At 37.1% G+C, this 24,808-nt stretch overlaps 1 protein-coding gene across 3 annotated transcripts in view; it reads right to left on the bottom strand.

Moving 5' to 3' along the window:
• Window positions 1-24,808, bottom strand: part of cadps2 (Ca++-dependent secretion activator 2) — a 219,976-nt gene that overhangs the window by 93,123 nt on the left and 102,045 nt on the right. For all 3 annotated transcript variants that reach the window (XM_052119448.1, XM_052119449.1, XM_052119450.1), the window contains exons 4-8: window positions 15,637-15,717; window positions 15,052-15,282; window positions 14,583-14,704; window positions 5,467-5,578; window positions 4,047-4,186 (exon numbers count right to left, since the gene is read on the bottom strand). In XM_052119448.1, the coding sequence (XP_051975408.1) occupies window positions 4,047-4,186; window positions 5,467-5,578; window positions 14,583-14,704; window positions 15,052-15,282; window positions 15,637-15,717 (686 nt within the window). The remainder of the gene's footprint in view (window positions 1-4,046; window positions 4,187-5,466; window positions 5,579-14,582; window positions 14,705-15,051; window positions 15,283-15,636; window positions 15,718-24,808) is intronic.

Genomic DNA, 24,808 nt, shown 5'->3' with positions numbered 1-24,808 from the left:
ACTCTTATTGGGGCATGTGGCAAGTTGTGCGTGGATTGTGTAGAGTGGCATGAGTCTCCACATGGTGGGAGTCTCTGCGGTTTCATGCACAGTGAGCCACGAGATAAGATGCATGGATTGACGGTCTCAGAAGCAGAAGCAACTGAGACATGTCCTCCACTACCCGGATTGAGGTAAGTAAACGTGCCACCATGAGGACCTACTAAGTCGTGGGAATTGGGCATTCCAAATTGGGAGAAAGGGAAAAGAAACCTATATAATGATATCTTTCCCATACAGTACAGTCTGCAATTTCTTTGGTTTGAATCTGCAGGATTTAGTTCCTAACTTTTATACCAGGAGTGGCCAAATTTAATTCAGTCATTTACGCACCCTCATGTCATTCCAACCATTTTGATTGATTCTCTTCTGTGTAACACAAAGGAGGTACTTTGAAAATTGTCAACAATGTTCTTTTCCATCAAGTGAAGATTTATGTATACAGTCAGACTCCAAAAAGGACAAAAAAAAAGCACCATCAAATTAGTCCATACGACACACGTGCTATATTCCAAGTCTTCTGAAGCCCTGTGAAAGCTTATCAACAAGTTATCAACAGTAAATCTTGCCTTTTGTGTCTCACAGAAGAAAAAAATATCATAAAGAATGACGAGAGTGTATAGTAATGAAGTACAAATACTTTGTTACTGTACTTTAGTTTTAAAAATGTTCTACTCTAGTATAAATATTTCTCTGAACTTTAACTTTCACTTCACTAAATTTTGAAGAGAAAACTGATACTTTTACTCCAATTAATTTCTTCAGAATGCGACTGAACAGAGCAAAAAATAGCAGATTTACGTGTAAAAATGCACGCAGACTGGCGACAGTGATGTGTGATTCGTTAAAAGAATGGAAACAGTCGAATCTTTTAAATTTGATTCCTTTGAAATTAACTACAAGTTTAAAAAGCAGTCTGAATCTGAATCATAAATCACAAGCGAAGCGAAGCACGCACCAGATTTCATCTCCACTGGAGAAGAAAAGTCACTGCTCATCATGCAAGTAAAATAAATATTTTTTTATATATTTATTTTTTATAATTAATTTGATATGTTTAGGCTTAAACATTATGAAAGCTGTTAAATAATGTAGTTATGTGCGATCAGTCTCCCGCCTTTCCAGGAGACTTAATAAAAGTCAATCACAAAGTATGTTTACAAGTCTCTATTCTGGTCACTAATATGACTCAACTCACTCCTTCAGTGATCCAGTTTTTATGGACTGAGGTGTTCATTTACACTCATCCCATAAATATGATAATTCTGATTCGACTTGAATGCGTCATTAAAAGGATAGTTAATTTAATTGTCTTACCCTCATTCAATTCATTCCATCCAACTTTCATTTTGTTTCTGCAGAACACAAACAAAAAATTATTTTCATAAGAATATTGATGTTATACTGGTCAATTCAATGTAAGTGAATGGTGGCCAGCACTTTGAAGCTCAAAAAAAGCACATAAATGCAGCAAAAGTGTAATCCAAAAGACTCCAGTGGTTTCAACCAATGTCTTCTGATCAGATCCAATTGGTTTTGGGATGAGATCATCCCAAAATAGAACTCCTTTTTTTTTACTATAAATCTTGACATTAGCAGTCTCCATGGTGATCAGGATTTCAAGCTGGATTACACCTCCTATAGCGCCATCTAAGGCTCTGCGCATGCATCAAGCACTAGAAAGTGAAATCAAGCTTGAAATCACGATCGCGCCTAGAGATTGCAGTGGCATGATATTCAGTGAAAATGTGTTACAATTTTGTAACAATTTTGTTTTTTTGTTCTCACCCAAAACCAACTGAACTGGTTCAGAGGACATGGATTTTACCACTGTAGTAGTATGTATAACTTTATGCTCCCTTAATGTGCTTTTTGTAGCTTGAATGACTGGCCACCATTCACTTGTATTTAATTGACCTATAGAGCTGAAATATTCTTCAAAAAATCTTTGTGTTCTGCAGATAAAAGTCAAACGGATGGCATGAGGGTGAGTAAATGATGAGCACTACCAATCAAATAAGTTGCCATGGTTTATGAACTGTTCCTTTACTTTTGATACTCAAGTAAATGTAATATCAGTTACTTTAATACTTTTACTTAAGTTGTTTTCTCGTTAGCCACATTTACTTGAGTCAATTTCCATGAAGGTAATTTTACTTTTACTCAAGTATGATAAATGGATACTTAATAAAGCACTGGGTAAAAGATAAACCTAAAAGGAGTTTTCATTTAAAGCTGAACCAAAGTCTTTCTAGCAAGTCAGTCCACTGGTGGCCATAATTGGAAAAATCTCTATTTGCAGCTATTTGTCTGAAAACAAGTGGCATACAATTGCAGCTCCAATATACTTGAATGGGGAAAGACCAAAATCTCCAAAACATTTGGTCAAGATTACAATCAAAGAACATATTTCAAATCAGCAGTAAAATCTGACAACACTGGTATCATAAATTGTTCTTCTTTACCTTAGATTACGCAAAAAAAAAACCTAAATTTTCCCTGCTTGTACAGCTAATGTGCATGCACATTTTTCGAGTTAATTGACAGGCGATGTCTGTGTCTAAAAGGAGATTGGCTCCTCTACCTGTAAGGCGGAACTTACTTTGTACATCCGTTCACCATTGGGCATTCCAATTTTTCCCATTAATTTTAGTAAAAGTGGCCTTTCTCTGCTAAATAGTCTCTGGCTGAAATAATCCTATAAATTGATTACTGGGGAAAAAAATACATCCAGCCCAACATCCATGTCAATGTTTAGAGTTATTATTGTAAGAATGTAATGATTTATTGTATAAATGTTGTTTTGGTGCTTTTCAATATCTGCATAAACATACATAATCTGTTACGTGTGAGAATTTTGATTTTGATAGTGTCTGTCTGTTCACATAAGTGTGTTTTTGTGAATGCCTAGGTCTCTTTAAGAACTTCTTATGGGGACAGCAGTGGGTAATTCCAGGCTGAAGAGGCAATTACAACAGTGCTCTCAGGGAGCCGCTCTATAGAGGAATCATGTAGGGCCTCTATGTAATTAGCAGGCTGATGTCACTGATATAACCCTTGACCCTGTCCCGCTGAGGCAGAGGCACAAGCAGCTGGTCCCACACATCTTCACTGGTGCTACTCGCTTTTGGAAACTATGGTATTTACTGACATCTCTTGTAAAAGATGAGACAGAAGGATCCGTAGGATTTGTGAAGACAAGAATGAGAAAAAAAACAAACAAAAACAGCACCAACATTTTGGGTTCATCTGGAAATTAGTTTCAGACTGACAGAAAAACTGATAGAGAGGATACATTCCTGGGAGATTATGGATCAATTGGAGAGTAAGATGTAGTAAGAGACTCTAGGAAGTTCTGGTAGACCATGAAAAGAATGGAATTGCATACTAAGTTTTACATGACAAATATCATCATCAGACACTTGATGGCACTGTAAGCATGCTTTTCCAAATGTTCCTCATTCCTCTAAACTTGCCGCTAGTGAAATGGGTTTAAATATTTTTCACTCACTCTCATTTTAATAATAATAAAAAATCCAGAAAGGAGCTAACAACAGGAAACAAGAAGGACCAGAGGCTTGCTGTGTCTCAATATTTCTGAACAAGAAAACACAGAGAAAACATCCTAAAACATCTGTTGATACAAACGCAATCAGTCCGAGGGGCAGCGTCCCCCTTGATCATTGTGCAGTCAGACAGGGTGGGGGCATCACAAGTTGTTGCATCATAATGCCCTTGATCAGAAGGTGTCTAACTAGTTACACCAAGTATCAATAAAAGTAAGAAGACCTAAATATGTTGTCTGATCAAGTAAGCAGTATAACTGCCGACAGACCTTATTTGTTTTTGGATGTGACATAAATACACAGATTTGTATGCACTGGCTGAATAGTAGCATTTTGTAAATTTTTAATGTAATATTAAATGAGAAACACTTTTAAAGCACATATCGATCCTTCAAAATCACAGAGATACAGTATATGGAATAGGCATCATTAGAGACTTACCCACTGTGCTTCATGTTGGGAGGCTTGTCCATGCGGACAGCCAGTTTAATTTTCAGATCTACATCTTGGCTGTTCTTAGGAACCACCATCTTGTGCAATTCTGCTGTTTTGGGTCCATTTGTGGTGGGATGAAGAACCACCTGGTGAGAATGAGAGAAAAGACAAGAAAAAAGGGAAAAAACATGATTAGGACCGATACACCTGGATGAGCATCTGGAGAAATGGGTGTGAAGGGGGGTGATGGGAGATGATATACAAAAGAGAAAGAGAGGGTTTAGCCAAGCACAGACAAGACTAAAGTTTTTCAGCCTCAAGCCAAGTTTTTAAACTAGTTTGCAACAAAAAGATCGTAACCAACTCGCAGCACTTGTCAGTCACCGATATTGTTCTAGTGTGCATAGTTCTAGCAGTGGTGAACTCTCAGGATCAGCAAAACCTTCTCTGTTGGCGTAACAAGTCTCAAAATTAATTCTTTCTTTTTGATTCTCAATTATATTTATTCACCTGTATTTTCGACCATACTGCTCTCAGGATTATGTCTGTTTGCAGATTTCTTTAGTGCTTTGTCTCTTAAATATGTCTATGCAATCACATATTAAGTCATTTATGTATGCATGTAATTTGAGAGTGAAGAGTTGGAGAGGAGAGAGATGTACTGTCGCATTGATTAAACAAGAAAGGAGGGCTGATTTTCAATAATTTTACATAATTATTTCAAACAGAAATATGGCCATACAGTTGTCAGGTGTGCACAGTCCCAATTAGCAAGAGAGGAGCAATGATCAAGCCAATCATCCAATCTCATCCATACTTTTTGTCTCTTTTTTCCCCACATCTGTGCAAAAAAAAGAAGAAATTCACAAACCCTTCCTCCATGTTGTTTGTTGACATTGTCAAGAATGAACACTGCCGTTACTCCCATTGTGAGCCAGTTTGTGTAAGAACAAATTTCTGGATGGTAACTACAGTTGGGGAGAAGAATGATGGTGCAAGTGAAGCACCTAGTCTACAATTAGTTCTGTAAAATAACTACATAAGACACCGTGAGCCTTCAAATGTGTGCAGGGCTACGAGCTTGTCTTGTTAGCATTAGATAACAATCAGAGACAGAGAAGGAGTGAATAAGAGAGAGAGAAGACAGTTAAAGACAGGTAATCGATGGAGGAGGAGCAGTCTGTTTGGTGAGAGTCTCTAATGGGGAGTCTCCATCTGTTACTCTGGGAGCATGAGTCCTAATGACTAGAGATTTCCTCGCCTGCAGCTCACTTCCAAACACACGCACACATACACATGTTCACACAGATAAAAGTTCACACAACGTCTGCAGAACAACATCTGTCCCCCAACATCAGCCAACAATTAAGCATATCGTGGGAGTTCAAGCACAAAGGCAGCTTTACGTAAACCTTGGATTTCTCACCCTGCCCAGCTCTTTGTCCTCCAGAGCCAGGACTCCCGTGCTTTCAGTGAAGAGTTTGACTTTGACCGCAGGCAAGGGGTGTGTTGTGGTGAAGTCTCCTTGTGTGCCCCACCTGTGTTAGAAGAAAAAAAATCAGCAGCCACAAAAAAGGACATATATTTGTATTCTTCTCTTCACCAGATTTGCAACTAAATGAGTCTCTGCCGAATATTATTGCTCTTGTTTGGTCAAATAAACATGTGGCAAAATAGAGGATTTACAGATATCCCGCATTTGTAAAATCTATTTTGTGATGTTCTCAATCCAGTGGTTATAAAAATAATTAAGTATTGAGCTCAAAAATACAACGACCAAAAAGAAAAATTCCAATTTAGTTGACAATGTATCTATGACAAGGATATTATGTTGTAGTTTGCTATACTGAAATAATCTAAAATCAAACATATATATTTCTGTAGTCTATAATCCAAATGTAGTCTTGATTTAGCAAGCAAGGCCCGACTCACCTGACTCTACAAGCAAGGCCAACTCTGTCGGCAAGGCCCGACTGTACAATGAAAAGACTCCACTCTACCAGCAAGGCTTAAATTCAAAGCTATACAAGCTAGGCTCGACTTCACAAGCTAGACTTGACTCTACAGTCAGTGAAGGCTCAAATATGCAAACTATAATAGACCTTACAAACAAGGCTTAAAATCAAGACTCTACTCTAATCAAGGCCTAAAAGCAAGACTTGACTTCAAAAGAACAACTAGGCTCTAAATATAAGGCCCAGTCACAGAGTGCACATCATTTTGTGAGTGTGTGTGTCTATGGGTGAGATTCTTTGACTTATTGAATGTAAGAGTCTGCACCCACATTTATTCCAGTTCTTCTGCATGGAACATTTAAAGTTCCATTTTCTAAAGAAATAAAACCCCTAAAGTGTAATTGTCCGATGGCAAGCAAACCATGTTTTCTCAATTTTAAAAGTGCTAAAACTAGGCCTGTAATGCAAAAAAGCTGTGTGTACACTTGGTCGAGTTTATAAGACATGAGATCCTTTTATAATGATAATTATCAAATGCAAAGTATATGATTAAGCAGACTAGTAGATGGAACGAATGAATCACTTTAAAAACCCGTCAATGTACAGCTGCGTCAGACATGCTTGTGTAGCGTCTCGGGTGCATTGTTTCATAAACATACAATGTTTAGGTCACTGTGTCAAGTTAAATATAGTTTCATTCTTAGAACACATCTTGAGATCTACTAGTTCGGATTTGCGTTCCATCAAGTGTTTTGAACGCAAAAACGTAACGCATGTCTGTGTTGCTCTGTCTGCTGGATGGTTGTTTTCTTCACTGTATAAACTGCGCGTTACCACAATGCCCTCTGGAGTAAACAGGTGGTACTACAAGCTTGCATTTCTCAAGAATCTTCCATATTACATTGCGATTAATTGTGTTAATTTTTTTAACGTGTTATTTTAATATATATATATATATATATATATATATATATATATATATATATATATATATATACATTTTTTTTTTTTTTGCTCTTTTGTTAAGAAATTGGTCCTTTAATTCACCAAAGTGCCATTCAACTGATCACAATGTATAGTCAGGACATTAATAATGTGAAAAATTACTATTGCAATTTTAAAAAAAAAAAAATTCTGAACTTTTTAAACTACTTCAAAGTGTTATCATCAAAAAATCCTCCACATGCAGCAATGACAGCTTTGCAAATCCTTGTTATTCTAGCTGTCAGTTTGTTCAGATACTCAGGTGACATTTCACCCACACTTCCTGTAGCACTTGCCATAGATGTGGCTGTCTTGTTGGGCAGTTCTCACGCACCTTACAGTCTAGCTGATCCCACAAAAGCTCAATGGTGTTAAGATCCATAACACTTTTCCAATTATCTGTTGTCCAAAGTCTGTTTCTTTGCACTTTGTAACATTTTCTTTTTGTTTAAAAAGTGGCTTTTCTTTGTAATTCTTCCCATAAGGCCTGCACTACTGAGACTTCTCTTTACTGTTGTACATGAAACTGGTGTTGAGCGGGTAGAATTAAATGAAGCTGTCAGCTGAGGACATGTGAGGTGTCTATTTCTCAAACTAGAGACTCTGATGTACTTATCCTCTTGTATAGTTGTACATCTGGCCTTCCACATCTCTTTCTGTCCTTGTTAGAGCCAGTTGTACTTTGTCTTTGAAGACTGTAGTGTACACCTTTGTATGAAATCTTCAGTTTTTGGCAATTTCAAGCATTGTATAACCTTTAGTTTTTGGCTGATGAGTTTCTAGAGAAAGCCGTTTCTTTTTTGCCATTTTTGAGTTAATAATGTCATTAAGACATGTCAGTCTATTGTATACTGTGGCAACTTAAAAACAAACACCATATTAAGCTTCATTTAACGAATCAAATAGTTTTCACCTGTGTTTGATATAATGGCAAGTGATTTTCTAGTACTAAATGAGCAATTTATCATGATTACTCAAGGATAAGGTGTTGGAGTGATGGCTGCTGGAAATGAGGCCTGTCTAGATTTGATTAAAAATGACTTTTCTTTTGTTGTTTTTGTACATCAGTAATGTCCTGGCTATACTTTTTGATCAATTGAATGCCACTTTGGTAAATTAAAGTGCCAATTTCCTTCCGAAACAACAACATCTGCACATTATTCCAAACTACAGTTGGGGTACTCAAGTTCGTAGTCAGAGTCACAAGTCCCATTTAAATTTTTACTCCGACTCGAGCCTTTGGGACTGTATTTTTTTCTGACTCCACCCAAGTCCATGGTATTTGATTTATGATGCAATGAACAAAATAAATACATTTAAATAATGAAACAGAAATAAATGGACACTGTCTGCAAGCAGATGTGGCACCCCCTGATGTCGTGTTGAGCAAACACACCTGCAGAGTGGCACACTTAATCAACCAATAGGCTTGAATGTTACTACGGAGACTGCTGTATAACATAGATTACGGAGGTGGCTGTCACAACGAACATAAAAGATACATTTTGTAAAAGGTTTGTATCCAATGTACTAGAAACTACAAGGCATTTTCACTCAGCACAGGACATGACAACTGGTAAAATTTGTGCAGCAAAGACGGTGCTCGCATCACGGTTTGTCTTGGTTAAGAACTTCATTAAGTCAAGTCACCCACAGCATGTCTCTCATAGTTTACTATAACAAATAACATATAAAAATAACAATTCTGAAAAAAATTGGGCCATTACGTCTTTTTAGGCATAACGTTTCCACACATGTTGGCATCTGTAGTCTCTTGTGGTCCACACGGTGTTGTCAACTTAAACTGGTCCTTGATGAATTAACTAACTTTTTAAATAGTCAGGGAAAAAAAAAGTGTTATTACTAAAGCAGACTACAACTCTAAAAAGATAAACAAATTATTATTATTATTATTGATTTTCTATTTTAAAATCATTGACGTGCTGCTTAAATGTTCTTTTACAGTTTTTTCCACAATAAAATGCACAATGAAATAGTTTAAGTTATTTTGGGCAGGAAAATGTTTTGTTTATAATTTAATTATATATTGGGTGACCAGACGACGTCAAAGTTTTAGGTAGGGTCACTGATTTGTTCGTCTTAAATTAATCTACATTGTCCTTCTTGCTATTGTCTCTGGTATCGTTTGCAGAGAAGAAAATAAATTGTTGCGTCACATGTTGATTTGATGATACATTCATTCTAGTCTTCAGCAAATCAGCTGAAATGGATTTGGTTACCATGGCAATGACATCATGCGCTTAGCACTCACGCTCTATGTCGTCCTGTCAGTCGTGTAACTTCTCAGTGTGTGCTAATTACTACTGTGTTGTCTCATTATTTTCCCAAATCAGTCGACAGATAGAGACAAAAAAAGAAAACTCAGTACATATTTTTCTTTAGAAAGGGATCATTTGAGATAAAACTAAACTAAATTGAAAAGGACAAATTGATGATGAAGTAGAAATAAAAACTATATTAAAATTCAAAATGATAATAACTCTGGTTTTAATGACTAACAAAGCTTTCACTATCTTTAGTCTTTGTTTGACTGGAGGGGAAAAGCAACAAATAACTGAAATGTCAACAGAATATAATAAGTGTGTTGAAGGACAGTTTTGTCTTCATACACCTTAAGCATATGCGTTCATTCTGAAACCACTTTGAAGTTTGTTCTGCAGGAAAGTAATAAAATATAGAGGTGTTTGTTACATTTATATTGACAATTTTATCAAAGTTGTGAAAGTTAAAATAAGATTAATATAATGATGTTGAGTTTACGGTTACAATTTGAATTCAGATTCATGAACAGATTAATTCGTACTTTGACTCAGCTTGTTAGGGACTCAGGCCCCTTTTGGACTCGATAGTTTAAAGACTCGAACTTGACTAAGGTGGACTCGAACCAAACACTATTCCAAACTTTTGGCCGCCAGTGTATATATATATATATATGTGTATATATATGTGTATATATATATATATATATATATATATATATATATATATATAGTGCAATTGGAGTCAGGAATACATGAAACCATCCTAATTTTGCAGGGTTTACTTGGGGCAACCAACTGGCTAGTCAATTTAAAACAAATAAGTACTTTTGCACATCCCTAGTCTGGGCTTCTGTGTGATTCCTGACTGGGTGTCCAGCACCCACAGTTTGTTATAGTTTCTTTTCATAGACAGAATGTTGGATACAGCTGGTGCCAGAGACACAGACAGACGAGAAATCCTGTCTTCTTCAATCTGACTGACATTGTTAGAGCCCAAAACAGCCTTGGGGAGCTCCATCTGTGGGTGTTGGTGTTATTGGTCTCAAGCTGACCTCGCTCTACCAAGAGGCTCTCTGTGAACTGTTGCCAAGGCATCCAAACAACAGTTAGCATCAGCACCTAACAAAAAATCATTAAAAACCTGTGCTCGTTGTGACAGTAACACATTGACATTATTTTGAAAATAATAATTATTTTAAAAGCTCTGTTAGGTCTCTGGAAAGCTGTTGTGAAGTGGATTTTAGAACTACAGTTCTGGGAGAGAAACTACTGTATCTTTTTAAAAGAACAGCATTCAAAGTTAATAAATAATTTAATTTGTAGCTAATTTACCTTAAGGCGTTTATGTAAACTATTATGATTGGCTAACCTCTTTGGATGTAAAATAAACATGTTTACATATGGGTTGCTGGTTTGCTGTCGGGTCCAATACAGTTGCCACTTCCACATACTTCAAAACCAGGTTAAAATCCTGCATTACATTGTAACATGTTTAAAATACAATCTGTGCTCAAATTTACCACACAAACAGTATTTCTTAATTATTTCTTAAAACAGTACTTCTTAATCTTAATTCCTAATTTCAAAAGATGTATTTTTTTTTTAAAACAAGGAGGTTTTTTTCAGTATTAAAACTTTAAGTACAGCATGTTCGCAACATTCATTAAACTGTTATTTCAAAAGACCAAGAACAATGTTGTAATTCATGGTATGACTGACCCATTGAAGAAATAAAGGTTGCTAATTAATGTGAGATAATCTGATTTAACCACATGACTCCAGCATGTGACAGCATAATAAACACACTGAAATTTAAATTTTGTGCACAATAGGGGAAAATAAGTGGTGAAATATAACTGATTTTTTGAAAAGTACTAAACATACAAAAGTTTAAAAAAATTAATTAAAAAAGTAAATCAAATTACATGATGTCAAATAATTAACTGAATTAACTACAATTAAATCACATATCAATACTTGCTAAGGGAAGACCCCAGATAGTCCATTATCTTTGCATTTAAGTAAATCATTGAATACACATTACAAATGTTGGCTTTAGAAGTCAATATACAGTATAAACATTCTTATACCGCACCGGTTATATTTTATCATTCTTGATCTATGTAAACATTCGGATGGATATTTTTACACTCATTGCAATTATTACACTCAAAGTTAGGAGAGGTTTTCAACTCATGCTGCTTGCATTCTAATAATTCACCGTAGATGGGCCATTACTTCCCGACTCAACATTCCTTGCATCTGTTCTGCATATATTGCTAAATGGCTGGGTAAATGATTGTCCTGATTCATCTACAGTATCTACTAAGAGCTCAACATTCTTAAAGGCCACTCACCTTTCACCAAAAGCAAGCAAGCTTGTCTAGACTTTATGAATTCTGCCTCCTTGTCATGTCATTCCTATACTCAAGCTCCAGGAGGCAAAAGTGATTCTGAAGAATCTGAAATGCTCTTCAATATGTTCATGCACTTACCTGGTCACAGAGGTAATCAGTCCAGGGCAGTTAAGCAATCAAACTGCACTAAAATGGTCTGAAAACGATTTACCAACTTGTAAGGCTTGCTATTAGGTAGCCGTTTCTACAAATGCATAATCACAATACATCTCACTTTGACATCGACAGACATGTTGACGACCTGGTGTTTTCTGCAATGCTACTCACTAGAGACGCTACTGAATCTGCAGCACCACTGCTAAAATAAAAAATATATATATATTTTACGCAACTTGTAAGCTTGGAGTCTGAATTGCATGTTACAAGTGAAAAGGACTGGGAACCAAAAAATAAACAGCACAGCTTTCTTTGCTGGCAAACATACAGCATGATCACTGTAGTACGGTTCACGAACAAATGACTCTGATGAGCTAGTTCTTTAAGCGAATCAGTCAAAAGACTCTCGATTGAATCATTCTAATGTATGCTAGTGAATCCATCATAGCGATGGTTAGACAACTAATGTTCAGCCCAGTACACAAAAAACAACAATTAGAAATCCCAAAATTAGACGTATTGATTGCAATTATTGTCTATGCTCCTAAGAAAACAATGTAATGAAACCCATTCAATCCAGTTCCTCCTATTCAACATTACAGCGAAAAAAACCAAAAGCTATTCCAGACTATGCGAACCAGTTACTGCACAGACTGAGTCTCAGCGTTCACTGTTTACCCAATCAGTATTGTGGTTTGGACATGCTGCTCAATCCAGGTCAAATGCATCATTTGTGCAGATATGATATGGACTGGAAAGGACCCAGAGATTATTTTAGGGTCACAACATTACGCAACACTTATCAAATCTTAATAAGCTTTAAATAAAGCCTAACGATGATCAGTCCATATTCAGGCAACCAGTCACGGTCTCTTACATAAAGAGTGGCGGTCTCAATTCAAAAGTGTGACAGAGACTCATTTGCACTTCAGAGCTGCTAGGCTGGCATATTTTCAATGTGTCCGCTGTGCAAAAACAAGTCAGAATGCTAATGGGGAACTGATGAGATAAGAGAGATTTCATGCTCAAGTTTTGAAGATAAAAAGCAAGTCTGAGACATTCAAAACAAATCTGTAGTTCAGTATTACATAGAAGTACTTTTCGAAAAACTAGGAGCAGTAACCTTCTGTCCGTAAAAGGATTGTGGGACTGGCACACTGCAATATAGTATCGATATATAGATTCAATATTAGTTTGTTAAGCCATGGATTCGGGATCTGCCGTTGCTAGTTCATAAGATGTGCCCAAGCACCCATTACTAATTTGAAAACTACACTGTTGAACTAGCAACGACAGCTTGGGCTGTTTCTAACAAGTTATCAAAGAAACAAGGACGTGTGTGTGTATTAGAGAGAGAGAGAGAGAGAGAGAGAGAGAAGTGAGCATGTTTTTCCTTGTGTCTATTAAATTCCTCAGCTGTAGTGATGCTGCCTAACGTGATATCTGAATTATTCTACAAGTATTTCACTCACGTTGTAGTGTTTTGTTGTCGGAAAGAAAACATTAATTTTTTTATATTTCTTGGGGAACTCTTATTTTGACACTGACACAAAAAGCGTTCTCTCCTCCACCATGTTAAAAATTTACTACATCTCCTAACACTGAAACTTGGATCAAGTAGGCCATGGCAGTGATGCTGAAGCTGTTAGTTTAACTCTATTTCTCAGCTATAGTGTAATAGTAATACAAGCAATCATGGAGTAAGAGACAATTCCAGATGCCTTTAAAGAAATTTGCACACTGAGAGACAAAACAGATTGTGAACATCAGCTCAACTCACTCATAGCACAAACAAGATGGTCTTTTGTCGTCACCTGCTGGCTCAAATCTTTAATGTCATCTTTAATGTCACAGGGATGAATTAAATATGTATGTATGTATATACATAAACTACATTTAGATTAAATAGTATAAAATAGAATAAAATACATTTATAAATATAAATATATTAATAAAATAGTATATACTATATATAAATATTCACGTAATCTATTCAATATGTCTGTAATGTCAAAGCAATTCATGGTGAGCTGACAATAAGATTATAGTTTTCTTTTTTAATTAGCTGGCTGATCAGCATTTATGACTGATCAGCCAGCTACCAACCACCAGGGGGAGCCCATACCACAATACTAGCTTAACTCTATTGCATTCAGACTGTTTGGTTTCACATGTTTTCATTCCATACTAACTTATAAATGGAACAATTCATGCAATCCATGTTTATGAGGTTAGCTGTGAGCCATCTTTAATTCTGTTAGCAGAATTGCTTTTCCTTGCTTTTGACATTATCATTTACGTTCATTCAAGTTTTCAAATAACCCTCTTTCCCCAACCTATGCTAAAAAACCAGACACCAACATTAAAAAATATAATTAAGGAATAATTGATGACCAATTGTTGAATTATTGAAAATGAATGCACACACAAGGTGGTAAAGTTTTTCAGGTCTGTGTAGAGAGGGGGGGGAGAGAGAAAGAGAGAGAGAGAGAGAGAGAGAGAGAGAGAGAGAGAGAGAGAGAGAAAGAGAGAGAGAGAGAGAGAGAGCGAGAGACTTCCGTAAATATTCAAATTAATTTAGCCAAAGCCTTTGTCTTTTTCCAGTTCTTTTTCTATGCCAAGCTGTTTGAAATAGGTAAAGTAATTTGGACAAGCAATATGGAACCGTAATGCGGTCAACACATTTCTTTGCATCAGAATCAAGCATTCCAAAGTGTCATGGTATATCTATTATTTGTTATATAATATATTACACATATTCAAGCTTTAAGAGCTTTTATTCTTTATCTTTTTGTATTCTATACTCACTGTGGTCTGGAGGCCTCGGCCTGATCTGTCTGCAGCTTCTCTCCTCCCTCCACCTCCATTGTGCAGTACACAATCCGGTTAGGAGCAACTGATTTCAGCCCCTGCACTTCTATGATTACGATCTGAGCATCAGGTCCAAAACAACATGATCAGGCTTCAGATGACATTTAGCAAATTTGTGTTGTGATTCATGCAGACATTTATTAGGTGATGTCACGTAAGGATAATTGTTTTCCAGTCAATCCAAAATCAATGGTTATATATAGATAAACAGAAGGACATATATGAAAACGTATGCTTTATTCCAAATAAATTAATGTGGTTGCTGTTTTAGACTATTTGCTCAACCATCCAAATGAGCAGTGATTTATGTAATGCGATATACAGTATGTAAAAGAAAAATGAAAACTTCAGCCTTAGATCTTGATTATTAAGCATAGATGGCATCTTAATATAGTAATATCTTTACCTCCAGAGTAAATGAGAGCACTACGTCAGATTTGGAAAGAGGCAAGTCGTTCTCATCGCAGATGTCCAGGAAACTGTTCATGGGTGTGAGTTTAGGCTTGATTTTGGGCTTGAAGTCTTTGGCCACAGGCTGACTCTCCAGGTTAGCCATCAGAAGGTTAACTGAAGACCTGAGCTCCTCCACGTACATCATCTCCATGTCTTTGGATATAAACTTTGGGAACTTTCTCTCCTATCGAACGCAGTGTAAAACATTGAATTCTCAGAATGAATGTTAACAATTTTAAGTACAATAATAATTCCTTTGTACATTTGATGGTGAAAGATACTTTTCAAAAATGTATTTTTTCTTCCTTGTGGGGTCAACTTTGAGAACATCAACTTAGAATTGGTTTCCATTAAGCTGGGATAGGAGTATTTTAGGTAATTTATCACCAGTTTTAAAGAAAACAAAATACTTGCATAGTCCAATTCGTCTAGCAGTAATCTGCAGGTGTTATGGCTGAGATCCATTCTCACAGTAAGACACTGTAAAAATGAACACTAACACTTATATCACAGTCACAGACAGGTGATAGCGTCTTACTCTGGCTATTTTCTCGGCCAGTTGCAGTCTCCCATCCAGCTCTCTGCGGATCTGTGCCGCTTGCTCATCCACATTGTCCAGCTGCACAGAAACAGAAGACAAAGCTTATCTATTTGACACGGTTTACTAAACCAATTACCCACAGGTAGATCTTGATAGATCAAAGCTGACTGCAGTGAAAAGATGGCCAAGAGGGGCTTAATAACTACCATGATTAGTCATGTAACCTCTTTTGAGCCTCATGAAGGAATGGTGGCACTTGGACTGCCATACTGTGACAATATAAAAGACTTTTAATATCTTTATCCGTTTATTGATTGGGTCTAGCATTCCCTCAAATGAAGCTTTTCTTTTAGAGTGTGATTGTTCACACACACACACACACACACACACACGAACATACACAATGCAAAGAAATACACAAACACACCCACACAACAGTGCTGGCATGTTGACAAGACAGGGTTTCCTCTATATGAGTGGGAAATCTCTCTCACACACACAAACACACACCACCCCCATCCTAGCACTGTTTCCACTTGATAAGCTCTTTTCCCTGCGGCGGCAGTTGGGTGGACTCCGCTCCGATTTCACACTGCACTATTTCACACTGCACTATTACTGCACCAAGTCCACCATACTAGTTTGCACAGAAAGTTATAAATTGTGTTCTTACATGCACTCTGCACATGGCGGCTGCTAAGGCAAAAGCCCTACTTTGCCAAACAAATGACAAATATAATATCCCCTGAGTAATGTTCGATTCAATAAAAAATCATAATCAATGCAAATTTAAAAAACATTAAAGACAATGCATCTATGCAGATAACAAGTAAACAACTTAGTTAACACCTGCTATGAACATCTGTCCTAGTGAATCTGCTTTCCTGGTACTGATGTTTTGAAACTGCTCTGACATATGGTTCCGCAGCTGGATGTGACTCGTTTTATAGCGTTTGACACAGTCAAACATGGAGAGAAGTGATAAGATTACCTCAGACTGACAGTCTTTCTGGAAAAACTTTAAAGCGACATATAATACAGAAAATGCACGAATGTGCAATCATTCACAAAATCCTGGAGGGACTGAATTAGATGTAAAATTGTGCAGCTTTTTGAAGAGGGGTGTGCTATACATTGTTATGATTTTATTTATTTTTTTCTCCCCAATTTGCAATGCCCAATTCCCAATGCGCTCCAAGTCCTTATCACTGAATCAGGAAGATTTTCCCCTGTAATTATGACAAATTGTGGGGCCATTTATGTTGTAAACATGATCATTCGAATATAAGAAACCTAAGCTATCTCTAGGAACCAGAATATCATAGAGATTTAAGTCGGTCGCACACTGGACGAGAACCGTCCCGGCGTGTTGTGCAGTGGGTAGGACACATCACACACAACAAACTGGTGTGGTGAATGGAGGTGGCAGTCTAAAACAGTGTATAATAATCGCTGTACAGACAAAAGTGACATATAAAAGTTTTTTGCACTTCAAGGATGAACAAAGTGACGAAGAAGAGTTTGCAAGTTGCAGAATGTGAAGAATAAAAAAAACAGTGCAACTGTGCAAACTGAATGATTAGAAAGGGCTACATTAATTATACAATTTATCTACACATTAAAGTGTGTAGCCTAGGCTTCATTCAAGCTGTCAAACCACAAATTTAACTTGCATTGCGTATAGGCAATTTTTCAGTAATAAATATATCTTCTAACTGAAAGTCAATAACAACATGTCACTTGATTAAGATTTTGTAATTTAGGCTTTGTCCACACTAAGTTTTCTTTTGAAAACGCATCTTTTTCTCTCTGTATTGGCCTTCCGTCCACACTGAGACGGTGTTTGAACTTTTTGAAAATGCACTCCAAAGTGGATAAATTTGAAAACGCAGTTTTAGCGTTGTAGTGTGGACTGTGAAAACGGATGCTTTGGAAAACGATGACGCATTTTTAGTCATGTGATCTATTCAACCAAAACGATAAAGATGGCGGCCTGTATTATAGCGGCATTGTTGTGCCCGATTCTCACTTTGATAGCATTGCTAAAAAAGAAATGTCACTTTGTACAACCTTCCCATTGCATTCCTTCAAAGGCGACGGGAAGTTTACTCGGAATTGGTGTCTGGCAACGGAACACGAGAACAATTGCCTTTCAGACCGTACATGCAGCGGGGATTTTCTGCATGCTTAGTGACATGTTTCAGTGTGGACGAGCAACTTTTGGAAAACGCTTGAAAACATTAATGTCGACGGAGAGCGTTTTGAAATGAAAACGTCATTTTAAAATGTATCTGAATGAATGTAGATGTAGCCTTAATTTTAAACTGAGTGGTGGTCTTTGGTGTTGCAGAATTTTTTAACAGTTCCCAAAGTCATCTGTCACCAGAACCTTTGTGCGTACATTCATAGAAAACATTGGTTTTGATTTTTAAGGATGTTGCATGTCATTCACCAGACATGTCTTATGTGTAAACCCTTTTAGTTGTGGGCCGTTTTGATTTGCGCAAGAAAGAAACCTAGAAATCATTCAAAACACATTAGCAACCACACACTTTTGCACTGGCAAGCACCACTCACTTTTTCCTAATACAAATCTAGTATTATAATGATATTGTTTTAGTGAAGCAGAGCTTCATCAGCGAGGACTGTCTTTGTAATGAGGCCGGTATGTTTGCCATGCTTTGTTGCCTCGTGCCTCCGAGTCAATTTACTGCTCCCATCACATCAGCGTTCATTATCGACTCAGTCTATTAACAAATGCAAATTCACAAACCACCTCTAAATCTCACTGAAGAAATGTGTGGGAGATAGCAGACCAGATGAAGGTCTGTGTCAGCCCAGTGCTAGTCCGGTTTTATGTGGGAGGACCGGCGTAAAGTCTTAATGATGCAGTCAGCTGCGTCTCGCAAATGGAAAGGGGTACACGCGGTTCAAGAAAGTGTAATCTGGAAAAGTGGAAACAGATTAAATGTTTGTTTAAAAAATGATTGGTCTTCATATCTGTCAAGTTTGAAGAATATTTCCACAGGAATAGAAAATTGCGGTATATATGCCATGCAATGTATGTGTAAATGTATGACAATTATACGATCATTCCATGGGAACCAAACGAAACTGGTCACTGATTAAGAATTAACGTTTCCATTTCTGACAGGTAATTAAGGCCTTTGACGAAAACTAATAATCAGCTAAATTCATAGATTATTTATAACTAATTAGTGTCTAATAACTCCTGTGTTTGTTTCAGCATGCTATTTACACAGTGAGTGCACATTACAAACAATTTGTCATTTAATTAAGATAAGGTTAGACCTGTAGACTTTTATTACAGCCAATCAGATATTACTTCAGCTTCACTTATTGCACTTTGTGAATTACAAAAAGTTCCACTGAAATGGACACTGTGTTATTCCCAGAGTAGACTGCAAGCAGCATTTAATATCCTAATCATCTCTAAGGTCTGGTAATTTAATTACATTTTGTTATTAACCATTTTTATGGATTCCATTCAAAAGAAAAACAAACTACAGGGAGAGTTTGTCAGGGTTTCCGCAGGCATAATTTTTTTTTTAATGCCATACAAGGCCCATGACTAACCACATATACAATATATACACACACACGTTGTGTTTCCATGTTTTATGGGGACTTTCCATAGACATAATGGTTTTTATACTGTACAAACTTTATATTCTATCCCCTAAACCTAACCCAACCCCTAAACCTAACCCTCACAGAAAACTTTCTGCATTTTTACATTTTCAAAAAACATAATTTAGTATGATTTATAAGCTGTTTTTCCTCATGGGGACCGACAAAAAGGCCCCACAAGGTCAAAAATTTCAGGTTTTACTATCCTTATGGGGACATTTGGTCCCCACAAAGGGATAAATACACACACACACACACACACACACACACGTTGGTCTACCTATCATTATGAGGACTTTCCATAGACATAATGACTTTTATACTGTACAAACTATAGATTCTATCCTCTAAACCTAACACAACCCCTAAACCTAATCATCACAGAAAACCTTCTGCGTTTTTACATTTTCAATAAAACATTGTTTAGTATGATTTTTAAGCGATTTTAATTATGGGGACACTAGAAATGTCCTCATAAATCACATTTATAGCATAATACCCTTGTAATTACTAATTTGTAACTTACAAAATTGTCCTCGTAAATCGCAAAAACACGCACACACGCACACGCACACACACACACACACACACACACACACACTTTTAAAATACCCATGTCCCAAATTCTGAATTGAAACCGTTCAATTTGACAAAAATGCAATGATGCTAATCTTGGATATTTGAGAAAATCCTAAGGCTGTCAATCGATACAATTTTATAATCTAATTAATTACATGGTGTCCCGATTAATTAAATTGCATTTAATCACATATACAAATATTTGCTGAGAAAGCCCCTCATATAACAATAATTCAATATATAAAAATTATACATATTTATATCAAAATATAATTATTTTTAAATATTCAGATGACTCAAATGTATTACATTCTTATAGCAGAAGAGTTCATCATTGATAAGACAATACAAAAAGTGGCATTAGAATATAATGTATTGTTTACTACCGTATTGTTGATCATAAGACAATCATTGGCACACAGTTCACAGCAATCCATTTCACAAGTGAATTTGTCAATCAGTTGGAGATTTATTATGAGGGCTTGTTTAAGGACCCATCAATTTACATCTGCGTCAGACATGCTTGTGTAGAGTCTCGGGTGCGTTGCATCATAAACATAAAATGTTTAGGTCACAGTGTCAAGTTAAATATACAGTGAGGAAAATAAGTATTTGAACACCCTGCTATTTTGCAAGTTCTCCCACTTGGAAATCATGGAGGGGTCTGAAATTGTCATCGTAGGTGCATGTCCACTGTGAGAGACATAATCTAAAAAAAAAAATCCAGAAATCACAATGTATGATTTTTTAACTATTTATTTGTATGATACAGCTGCAAATAAGTATTTGAACACCTGTCTATCAGCTAGAATTCTGACCCTCAAAGACCTGTTAGTCTGCCTTTAAAATGTCCACCTCCACGCCATTTATTATCCTAAATTAGATGCACCTGTTTGAGGTCGTTAGCTGCATAAAGACACCTGTCCACCCCATACAATCAGTAAGAATCCAACTACTAACATGGCCAAGACCAAAGAGCTGTCCAAAGACACTAGAGACAAAATTGTACACCTCCACAAGGCTGGAAAGGGCTACGGGAAATTGCCAAGCAGCTTGGTGAAAAAAGGTCCACTGTTGGAGCAATCATTAGAAAATGGAAGAAGCTAAACATGACTGTCAATCTCCCTCGGACTGGGGCTCCATGCAAGATCTCACCTCGTGGGGTCTCAATGATCCTAAGAAAGGTGAGAAATCAGCCCAGAACTACACGGGAGGAGCTGGTCAATGATCTGAAAAGAGCTGGGACCACCGTTTCCAAGGTTACTGTTGGTAATACACTAAGGCGTCATGGTTTGAAATCATGCATGGCACGGAAGGTTCCCCTGCTTAAACCAGCACATGTCAAGGCCCGTCTTAAGTTTGCCAATGACCATTTGGATGATCCAGAGGAGTCATGGGAGAAAGTCATGTGGTCAGATGAGACCAAAATAGAACTTTTTGGTCATAATTCCACTAACCGTGTTTGAAGGAAGAAGAATGATGAGTACCATCCCAAGAACACCATCCCTACTGTGAAGCATGGGGGTGGTAGCATCATGCTTTGGGGGTGTTTTTCTGCACATGGGACAGGGCGACTGCACTGTATTAAGGAGAGGATGACCGAGGCCATGTATTGCGAGATTTGGGGAACAACCTCCTTCCCTCAGTTAGAGCATTGAAGATGGGTCGAGGCTGGGTCTTCCAACATGACAATGACCCGAAGCACACAGCCAGGATAACCAAGGAGTGGCTCTGTAAGAAGCATATCAAGGTTCTGGCGTGGCCTAGCCAGTCTCCAGACCTAAACCCAATAGAGAATCTTTGGAGGGAGCTCAAACTCCGTGTTTGTCAGCGACAGCCCAGAAACCTGACTGATCTAGAGAAGATCTGTGTGGAGGAGTGGGCCAAAATCCCTCCTGCAGTGTGTGCAAACCTGGTGAAAAACTACAGGAAACGTTTGACCTCTGTAATTGCAAACAAAGGCTACTGTACCAAATATTAACATTGATTTTCTCAGGTGTTCAAATACTTATTTGCAGCTGTATCATACAAATAAATAGTTAAAAAATCATACGTTGTGATTTCTGGATTTTTTTTTTTAGATTATGTCTCTCACAGTGGACATGCACCTACGATGACAATTTCAGACCCCTCCATGTTTTCCAAGTGGGAGAACTTGCAAAAGAGCAGGGTGTTCAAATACTTATTTTCCTCACTGTAGTTTAATGCTCAATCTTTGAACACATCTTGAGATCCCTTAGTTTGCATTTGCACTCCAAGTGTTTTGAACGCATGAACGTAACGCATGTTTGTGTTGTTCTGCCTACTGAAGTGTTTTCTTCACTGTATAAACTGTGCGTTGCTCATACAGCTGAAATTTCACTTACTGCCTTCTGGAGTAAACAGGTGGTACTACAAGCTTGCATTTCTCAGGAATCTTCCTTATTATGGTCCAGGGGCATTGCGATAAATTGCGTTAATTTTTTTAACGTGTTATTTTTTGTCAAATGAATCGCACTGAATTAACGCATTAAATCGACAGCCCTAGATCATATAAATAAACTATCACTATGAATTGAATTAGAAATTAATCAGGAGACAGCTTAAAATGTCAAAATGTATTTGCAGATATTTCAAATTTAACAAAGTACCAATCAACTAGATGCTGAATGCTAGGCATACTGAAAAATCATGCCATGACTGGAAAAAAGCCATTCATTTAAGTGATTGGTTGGAAATGTATCGAATACACGTGACCTTCTTCAACTACAACCCTAAATTCTAGCAGTCTGGACAGTGAAGGAAAAACTCTGAAACTCTGAACTTTTAAAGGCTGGAACATAATGTATGCAAAAATCATGTGCTATAGAAATGACACAGTTTTAACTTTGTGTTAATAAGATAATTAATCCATATGCCTTAGTTCGCTCACTTTTAATTCCAACTCTGACACAAAATTTTTCAGTTCATTACATTTGTCCTTGTATCTCCTCAGAGTACTAGATTTTGTAATCATTTGAGCCATGAGTGTGTTAGATTTGTTTTTGGCCAGCTCAGCTAATTGATCAGCATCCTTCTGAAGACTGGCGCACACCTCTGTCAACATCTCCCTTTTCTTTTTCAGTTCTTCCATCTCATCATCCAAATCTTTTCTCTTAAGACTATCAAGGTAGATCCTGAATCTGGTCCTGGTTGAGGCTGCAAAAGCCAGTAGTTCACATTGGTCATAGACTAGTCTCAAGTCTCTACTTCACTGTTCATTCTAACGGAAAGGTGATGCTTCAGGTCTCATTGGCGCATTCCTAAGAATAGAAATACATAAATGATTTGACCTCAAAAAGAAAAACTGAAAAGATGTTACTGACATGTTTGGTTATTGCAAATTTTCTCTTATAATGTAAAAAATAGCTTTTTAAAGCACCATCTAAAAGCAATTAGATTCACTGAGGAATGACTAAGACATCTTGAATCTTGATTATATTAAAAAATTGCAATAAAAACACGGAATACTATATGCACCAATCAATTCAAAGAGCACTGTAATATTCTATATAAAAAAAATCTTCATTAATTCATCCAAATACAAATCCATTAACAAAAATATAAAACTATACTTACTTTGAAATGGTGCAGCAGATCCTCAGTCTTTGAATGTCCCATGAACTGTGATCCAAAATAATGGGACTGGACACAACCAGCCTCCCAAATCGAACATGGACATCTAGTTGTTTACATTTTGTTTGACTGTTTGAAACTCTCACCAAACATCAATGCAAATGGTCCTGCATAGTTAATTGCAGAAATCAGTTTAATTTGAAGTATGGGGCAAGTCTAAATTTTAAAATGTAGATAGTTTTGTCCTTTCCACAGGTGAAAGATTTGGCTATTTGTGAATAAGGAAACATTGCCTGGAACAACTCAGAAACACCTTTATTGGATGCGTATGAGTGGTGCTGCACGGCAGTGTTCAGACACCATAGCACCTCCGTCTGCAGCGTTGCATTCAAAACAAATGCTGCTCGAAGGTCGATCGATTTTCCTTCGGTACTGGCTCCGCTGGAAGCGGTGGTCACCAGCAGTTGTGGTGTTTGTGGTGGCAGTAGTAGTAGTAGTAGTAGTAGTAGTTGCTGAACAGTTTACTTTGTCGGTCACGGCAAAGTAACTAGACATAGTTAATTGCTGTCTGCCTTAAACAGCCGATTTGTGGCCATCGGACTGCATGTGAGATTTAATGTAATTGACACCCATTGTACCTAGCTTAAAACAAAATCCTACAAAATCATTCTCCATGTTGACCACCAACGGGCTGCAACCATGTTCTAAATTCTTTGTCTTCCAGACACGTTTTCTGGAATTTGCACTTCCCCATTGCTTTGCGACTTCACGAAATTAACTTTCTCTGTTCGAAATCCTCCAGGTCCAAGCCTACCGCTGTCCAAACATCAAGCGTTACGGCAGTTTTGCACCGCCGGAGGCAATTACCAAACTGGTTCTGCGTGTTTATCACACCATTGAACATAATTTGCGAAAGCATATCAAAGTTATTAATTATGAAAGCTATATTCAAAATAAATTGGTTATATTATATTTTCAAAGCTATCTAAAAATTGTAATGCTTGTAGGAATAACATTTAATGCTTTTCAATGCCACGCATAGTACCCTGGTTGTAGCAGGTAGTTGAATTCTTGAATACAATTCATTTTAGTAACATTAATCTTCCCAATCATAGATAAATGTGATGAAGCCCACCTGCCCACATTACTCGAAAACCTTTTTATTAAGGGGTAAAAATTTACTAACTTTACTGGGAATAAAATGCCCAAATACTTAATACCCTGTTTGGGCCACTGGAAGGCACCCGCCTGAAAAGCCGTTACTGGGCATTACGCTGTCAGAGACAAAGCTTTGGATTTAGACCAATTGCCTCTGTATCCTGAGAATTTAGAAAATTAATTAATA

This window comes from Xyrauchen texanus, chromosome 46, assembly GCF_025860055.1.
Source record: "Xyrauchen texanus isolate HMW12.3.18 chromosome 46, RBS_HiC_50CHRs, whole genome shotgun sequence".
Taxonomy (NCBI): Eukaryota; Metazoa; Chordata; class Actinopteri; order Cypriniformes; family Catostomidae; genus Xyrauchen; species Xyrauchen texanus.
Note: the sequence above shows the minus strand (reverse complement) of the source record. Positions and strands in the feature narration are given on the sequence as shown.